Below are 7,758 nucleotides of genomic sequence, written 5' to 3'. Positions count from 1 at the left end.
GCGAGTGTCTTAAAGTCACACGGAATAGAACAATTTCACATGAATGCATTAAGCACCATTTATTGGTCTTTCATACAAAACGTAAAAAAAACAACAACAAAAAAAAAAAACATTTACATAAAATAAATCAGGTTTGTTTTTGTTTTTTTTTACTCCTAGTGACATAAATAGACATATTCCAACAAACTTCCAGAGAGGAGGCATCAATCAATGACGAGTCACAGTCAAAACTATCATCCACAGTATTTCTTGTCCACAAGGGATTCTGGGATATTTCAAGCTAATGTTAGACACAGTTTCCATACGGTGGCTACAACTTCTAAGTTGTCGTGTTGCAGACGGACCGGAGGAGCTCCTGCTCTGCTGATGAATTTTCTTTCCCTCCTGTCGGGAGGCCGATCCTGACCGGTGCCACGATCGGAGCCGTCACATGATCCCCGGCCATTCAGAAAATCAACTTCTTCTTCATTAAAGCTGGAAATAATGAAAAGGAAAAACAATTTACACACTCAAATTCATACAACTTAAGAACATGCCCGTGCACTACTCCACATGTGCAAGTATAATAAATCTAAAACGAGCCTCTGCTGGCCTCCAGGTGCCAATTATGTTTCTATCTACCGTCAGCGCTTGGAAAGCCTCTCTGTAATATAGTGCAGCTATTTTCCAAACCACAGGAGGAGCAGGGGAAGCTTTGAACCTCCCACTAACACTCGGCCTCAGTAGAACAGATCCTCGCAGCAGCCGCTGAACGCTGCTCCGCTTCACTACGGTCTGAACGGGCGCTTTAACGTGCAGCCGACACCCTCCCCAATTACAAGGTTCTCATCGAGCGGCGCGCCAGATTTAGATTCTCCAGCGTGCAGAACCACCACACACGTTTACGGCTTGCCGTCGGGGAAACTTAGGTTCTGAGTGGGACCTTTTCAATTCTCCTTGCCTGGACTCCTCCCACTCTGCTACTCAAAAATACAACACGCAGCGTTTCGCAGGGATCAATTCCACCAGCCTTATTAAACTGAGAGTTCAGATCCCTGGTGGTGGAATTCAGTGGATATTTGGTCAACTAAAATATTGACGACATGACCTGTGTGTGTGTGTGTGTTTGTCTTACTCGTGTCCAGTCCTTCTATTTTTCTCTTGTGCCCGATGGTTTCCTTTTCCCTCAAAGCTTCTGGTAAAGCGTTTGGCCGAGGGAGCTGGGGACCGGGGGTTGGGGCCGGTCGGTTACTGAAGTAAGGCGTCTTTAGAGCCTGACGAAACAAACACACCGGAATGGACAAAGAACGCACTTTGTTAATGTAGATAAACGACACAACGCCGTCAACGGACAGGCAGCCATTTGTCTTCTTTCAAATTAACCAAAGAAATTCATCCAACATACAATCGTCGCTTGACGAGTGATGCTTTTTAACTATTTATCAGTTTTGAAATGTCAGAAACTAACGTTTTAACTCTTTTCAAAACAGCACAGGAATGAAATAAAGTCAGTAATGCACAGTAATTTAATAATTTCATCATTTTGAAAGACAATATTTCCCTTCTGACCGCTCAAAACCGTCAAACAAGAGCCTCATGACAAATTAAATAAAAATAGTGATGGTCATTTGAAAAAATGTATCGTTTTTGCCAATGATTTCCACACGCATAACTAAAGTATATAAAATATACGTTTAGATAAGCATGACCTCTATTTACAAAAAAAAAATATACAAATGTTAAAGATTTACAAAAGGCTTGATATAGTTCATATGCAGTACATTTCAAATATGAGAACAGACTGAAGTATAGGGGAAAAAAAAACAAGTCATAAGTTTTACTTATGGCTAAGAATATGTGCCATTTATGATCTGCCAGTACTGACCACAGGAGTTAAAAAAAAAAAAAAAGCCACAGTGGGTTTGAGGCTTTTTCACCTGTGTCGCTGTGGTCCTCACTGAAGGGTCAAAGGTAAACAGTCCCTGTAGTAGCTCGAGCAGATCGTCTCCCGCCGCGCTAAATATATGTTCCAGAGGTGTGCCAGGAAATGGTTTGAAGGACACGTAGTCTGGCAGACTGATCATTCCCTGCAGAAACAGTTGGTACAGCCATAAATGCACACGTCTCCTCAGAGGGGAGACGAGCGCCGTCACAGCTGCTACAGAAGAGGAGATCCTGACCGTCCACGTCTCTTCGGTTGGGGTCCCAAGAGCCTCGAAGATCTTGGTCAGCTGGTCAAGATCTGAATCTCCAGCAAGGAAAGGTATCTGAAGCCAAAGGGAGACGTCAGCACGCACATGAAAACAAAGACCCCCTGTTAATGTTTAAATGTCTGTGTCACACTGGGTTTCTTTTACCCGCAGGAGCAGCTCGGCCAGGATGCATCCCACTGCCCACATGTCAACACCCACGCCGTACATCCTGGCACCAAACAGCAGCTCTGGGGAGCGATACCACCTGGTAAAGACACCAACAAATAAACAGCCGTGAGTTTAATTTCACGACGCACGAGCAGCCCCATTGACGAGTCACGACATCCACAAGAGACGCAGTGACTCGGCTGAAGTGGGCCGATTGCTCTTGTACGAGGATTTCTCTCTGCGATTTGCTCCAGCTGTATGGACTCTGATGTTTTGGTACTGAGAATAAAGCAATGTAATCTACAAAAAGAAGCCTAATTTCCTTGTTATTACAGCAATAAGAAGGGACAAATCACGGACCTGGTGACCACTTGATGTGTGTAGATTCTGTTGGGGCTGCCGAAGGCTTTTGCCAAACCAAAATCAGCCAACTTCAACACCCCGTTTCCATCCAACAACAGATTATTAGGTTTCAGGTCCTAAATGGAAAAAGGAACAAAACATGCTTTTTACAATCTCTGTGTGTGTGTGTGTGTGTGCGTGTGCGTGTGCACGTGTGTGTGTGTGTGTGTGTTCAACAAGACCTCCTTACCCTGTGTAGAACCCAGTGTTGGTGCATGTACTCTAATCCTTGAAGAGTCATGAGGATATAAGCTTTGATGTTGGCTGGAGTCAAGACCAGGCTCGTATCTTTGATGATAACCTTCAATGAACAAAGCAGCAGCAGGGGTTCGTCACGCTATACATGTAGGACATTAATTAGACATGCTAGAAGGACAATTAAAAACTGGGAGAGGTTTTGAAGAAGACTCAAGAGAAACGAGATGCGTTACGTGGCCCAATGTGTGCCGGCTCCCACCTGGAACTATGAAGTTCCATAGCCTCAGCTTGTGGCCTGAAAATAGGCTTTCAGCATCATGTAATCAAGTTTCAGCCTCACGCCTGTCTGGTTGCTGCACGCGAGTCACTAATTGCATCAATTCATTGCGAGAACCCAAAGTGGGGTGATATTGATTTTTTTTTAAACCGTATTCATCTCATTTTGCATCTCTTAGGTCTGATGCATTAGTGGTCGGTGCTCATCTGGAGCCTCGTAAGTGCCAACAATTTAAAGGAGAAAGAAAAGAGAAATCAGCATGAACCTCAGGAGCACTCAGACCATTGTTCCTTATAAAACAGCAAATAGCAATAATGCTACAAATGACACACGAGCACACAACTTGTTTAAGTCTTGTGACACGATTTAAGTGGTGACAGGACTCTATAGCCCACTTGACTATTTCAACAGTCTTAGCATGGTGCTGGTGGCGATGGCTGCTGAAGCGCTCGCCAACCTCTGGATTTGGTAAATGCGCTATGATTTCAGCTACTGTGGGAAACTCTGCCTCTTCACAGACGGCCTTGGTATTCTGGGGGAGGCGTACCTCCCTCTTTGGTATAAATAAGGGAGAATTTTCTCTCCGAAACCATCAGCCTTGAAGCGTTATCTGTGTACACCTCCGACCTTAACCTTTACTTTATTACGACGTTTCACTCTCTGTAACTTGCTGTTGTTGTATCATTACAGGCAAAAAGAAAGTTAGCAGCTTGACATTTTTCAGTCACAAGTCTCACAATAGAAATGCACAGTTCAGTACAGAAACAGTCCGAACACTCAGGGATGCAGAGGAGATCGTTAGCAAATTCATCTTTCAAACTACTAAGTAGAACTTATACACACAATGAAGTTTCATAGTTGAAAATAAAACTTAAGCAACCAAGTAGGGTTTTCATTCTGAGGTCTATCATTTTAATGTACATCTCTGATAGTGATTAACTTTCAGTAAAGCACAGATAAAAACTAATTATACTTTTACTTCTGTATTCATAAGAAAAGTTGGACGAATTAGGCCGCAAAGAACAAAACGAAAACGCAGGTCCAATAACATTGAGAAAGCGTGTGGCCCAAAACAAGCCAGATGAGATTTTATTGACTAAAATAAGAGTTGTGTTTTACCTCCAGGTCTGTTTCCATGAAGTCAAACACCAGGCTGATGTTCGACTTGTGTCCGAAGGCATCCAAAAGCTACAACACACGGGACAGAGCTCAGAGAAACAGGACGGGATCGAGAAACAGCAGTGTGTTTCTCAGCAATAATCTCAATGAGAAGACGTAAACATATGTTACCCCAATGATGTTTGGATGATGCAGCTCTTGCAGCAGCTTGATCTCTCGAAGAGCAGTTCGATTTATTCCTGCACATTAGGACATCGCGATCAAACGTGTTGCTGAAATAGACGTAAAACGTGTGTGTATGTCACCATCACTCACCATCTTTAGCTTCAGTTCTGTGGCCAACTTTAATCTGAGAGAGAGAGACGATGGAAACAATTTGGGGTTAAAACGTGGAAGGCAGCACTGAAATGCGAGTAAAACACGTCTATACCTTTTTAATTGCAACTATAGTGTCGGTCCTTTTGTCCCTGGCTTTGTAGACTGTGGCAAACTGGAGGGAGGAGAAAAGAACACGTCAGGAAATGAAAACTCTTAAATCTGAGTCTGCTTTTTTGACCCTGAGAGCAGATCAACATGCAGCGTCGAGGCTTTGTTGACATTAGCAACCAGCTAACAAACAGCTTCTGTGCGCAAAGTAACGAACCAGAAAGCCTGCAAACAGAAGGAAAAGTATAAATCACAGAGCGGACGTCTCCACCTACCTGCCCTTCTCCGAGGAAATCCAATTTCTCGTATCGTTTCGCTCTAGCTTTCACATCCAGCGCCATGACTGTTAGCCGTCGGCTCCCGGACCCACTTCTTGCTCTGTTAAAGGTCCGCGAGGACTACTTCCGGGTTAAAGGAGGCGGTGCCTTGACCAACAGCGCCACCTGCCGGCCACAGTCTCTTCAACAAGAGCGCTCGTTCAAAAATAACGAGCCTTGTCGTTGGTTTATCTCCTCAAGGCTGGGCCGGACGGAGCTGGAGCTCATTTCAGACGATTCACGTGTGACGTTCATCACAGGTGAGGGTTATGAAAATACACGTTTCAAGGATTGTAGGAGGAAAGAAGAGTGGCTGGAAAAACTCATGCATGCACGGGGAGAACATGGAAACTGTGCACAGAGAGGTGCAGCTTGGACTCAAACACTATCAATGTGAGTTTCGAGTGCAAACACACTATCAATCAACTCAATCAACTTTATTTATAAAGCGCTTTTAAGCAGCTGCAGCTGAAACAAAGTGCTGTACATTGTAAATAAAAATATAAGTCGCAAAATCAAAACATTAAAACAATAAAAACAATAAGATGTTAAAACAATAAACAAAACATAAAAGGTTAAAACAAAAACAAAAAACTTGCACTATGTGACCATGCAACCTGAAATAAAAAAACAGTATACAAAGAAAATATAGTGGATTAAAAAACGCAGAATTTTAATGCACATTGTAAATGCGTTGACAAGACCGGAATGCAATAACTAAAAAAAAAAAATAAATAATCAGAGTCAGATAATAATACAGTAAAAAAAAAAAAAAAAAAAAAGACGAAACAACAGCTAACAGCTATTTGCGATATACCTTATTGCATTTTTGGTTCTGCTCCACTAAATATTCCATGAATTCTGTAACATAATTCTTCTTTTACCAACAACAACAGTCGTAATCAGAACATGTGCAGTTTGCATATTCTTTATTTAGCTCTCTGTAAATGCTCTGGCTATCTCTCACAATCTAAAGACTTTTACACCACTTTATCAGTTTCCATATTACCTTTAACAATGACTTACCAAAGCATAACAGTGAAACCAAACACGGGAACACACCCACTCTCACTCACGTATAAAAGCGATGAGCAAGTCCCAGGTCTGCTCTAGATTCTACAAAGTGCCTCATGTTTTCTTTCAAATACCAAAACATTTCATTACAACATGTCGAAATCTCTGGCGATACAGTATATTGCATCATCATGCAGTTTAATGTTGATGAAATGTGCCAGTCTGTTATTTCCCCTCACAGTTTTGGAATTTTCATGTATTTTCATTTTTTTTTTTTTTTTTACCAGTTAGCGCTTTGACATCGGTCTCCCGGGACTCTCTTCTGTCAGTTAGGAAGGTTTTGTGATCCATGCACCGCTGAGCACATCTCTACATCCCATCTCCATACACAGTAAGATACCCTCACATCCCACAGGATTAGGCATGGCCCCTCTCCTTTGACCCTCCTTGTCTCCTGTCACACACACACACACACACACACACACACACACACACACACACACACACACACACACACACACACACACACACACGCACACGCACACGCACACGCACACGCACACACACGCACGCACATACACAGAGTCACCACTGACTTTCATTTTCATGTTAAGTTTGACAAGAGGAGTGTGAAGGATCAGCAGGCCTAATACACCCCTCATTCTCCCTTCAGATGTGTGCGCATTTATAGTCTGACAGCTCACAGATGTGACTGACAGGACCGTATGTGCATGTGCAACCATGCAGGGAAGAGAGGAGAGGAGGAGAGGGGAGAAGAGAGGAGAATGTGACTCCATCTCGTAAGCACTTGAGCCTTTACAGGCGTCCTATCATCAACCTTTAGGCACACACATGAACTTTAATGTGGAACATTACCGTCCGGTGGTACACATAACTCGGAGCCGCTTACATTACGAGCGCTGAAACAAATGTGACATTTTGATGTCCTCCTCTAATTCTGATGTGATTTGAGGGCATTCTCGCGCTCAATCCCCCGTGTGTGTCTGCGCCAGGCTGCAAATGCACAAGTGATACTGGGACCATTTATGCAGTTTGTCACAGTAAATCGTGTGACACCACGGGTAACATTATGCACAATAACTCACTCTGTTTATATGACACATTAACAGATGGTGATGCTGTTGAGCTAATGTGTGTGTGTGTGTGTACGTGTCTGTGTGTGCGTGTGCACCTCGGTTTGACAGGCAGGAGGAGAGTGAAACCACAAAGCTGTTTATCAAACTCATAGGAAGTGGGTGTTGTTGAGCGAGGACGTGTCGCTGAACCACATCCTGTAGCTGGGAAGCAGCCCGAGATGGGACAGTCTTCACACAATGTACAGTAAACAACAAACAGCGACCAGGTGTCTTTTCTTTTGTGCGTGTGCAAGTGTGGTATGTGGCTACTTACCCCCCCCCCCCCCCCCCCCCTCCGAGACACTGTACCTGCTGTGATAAAGTGGTGATTTGGAATGGAAAGAGCACAAAGGGGAAGGTCATGGAGGTGACCAGTGCCAAGGGATTTCTATTCTATAACACATTTCTTTTTTTTTTTTTCCAACACATGTGCCTCTGCACACGCTCGGCATTGGCAAATCAGATTTGTTTCCAGCCACCGCCTACAAACCATACATGTCCTTTCAGAATGCTAAATGCAAGCTCTCATA

General features: G+C 43.5%; 1 protein-coding gene across 1 annotated transcript; it reads right to left on the bottom strand.

Moving 5' to 3' along the window:
* Positions 1–139: 139 nt before the first annotated feature.
* cdk7 (cyclin-dependent kinase 7) lies at positions 140–5,119 on the bottom strand. The gene is made up of 12 exons (XM_080499174.1): positions 5,037–5,119; positions 4,766–4,825; positions 4,651–4,684; positions 4,507–4,574; positions 4,336–4,404; positions 2,932–3,042; positions 2,700–2,818; positions 2,337–2,436; positions 2,160–2,246; positions 1,917–2,066; positions 1,115–1,253; positions 140–474 (listed from the first exon to the last, which is right to left on the bottom strand). The coding sequence occupies exons 1-12, from the start codon at positions 5,100–5,102 to the stop codon at positions 446–448; spliced, it is 1,032 nt and encodes a 343-aa protein (XP_080355300.1). The 5' UTR covers positions 5,103–5,119; the 3' UTR covers positions 140–445.
* Positions 5,120–7,758: the final 2,639 nt, after the last annotated feature.

The sequence above is a fragment of the Blennius ocellaris genome (genome assembly GCF_963422515.1).
Source record: "Blennius ocellaris genome assembly, chromosome: 7".
In the NCBI taxonomy this organism is placed as follows: Eukaryota; Metazoa; Chordata; class Actinopteri; order Blenniiformes; family Blenniidae; genus Blennius; species Blennius ocellaris.
This window is presented reverse-complemented; position numbering and strand designations above follow the sequence as displayed.

What these genes read in the sequence shown, in the direction of transcription:
- cdk7 (XM_080499174.1), bottom strand. Translation starts at nt 5,102, where the DNA reads ATGGCGCTGGATGTGAAAGCTAGAGCGAAACGATACGAGAAATTGGAT. An exon ending in TCATGGAAACAGACCTGGAG is followed by an intron (nt 3,043 to 4,335) that starts GTAAAACACAAC and finishes TGTTCATTGAAG; the next exon opens with GTTATCATCAAAGATACGAG. An exon ending in AACACTGGGTTCTACACAGG is followed by an intron (nt 2,819 to 2,931) that starts GTAAGGAGGTCT and finishes TTTTCCATTTAG; the next exon opens with GACCTGAAACCTAATAATCT.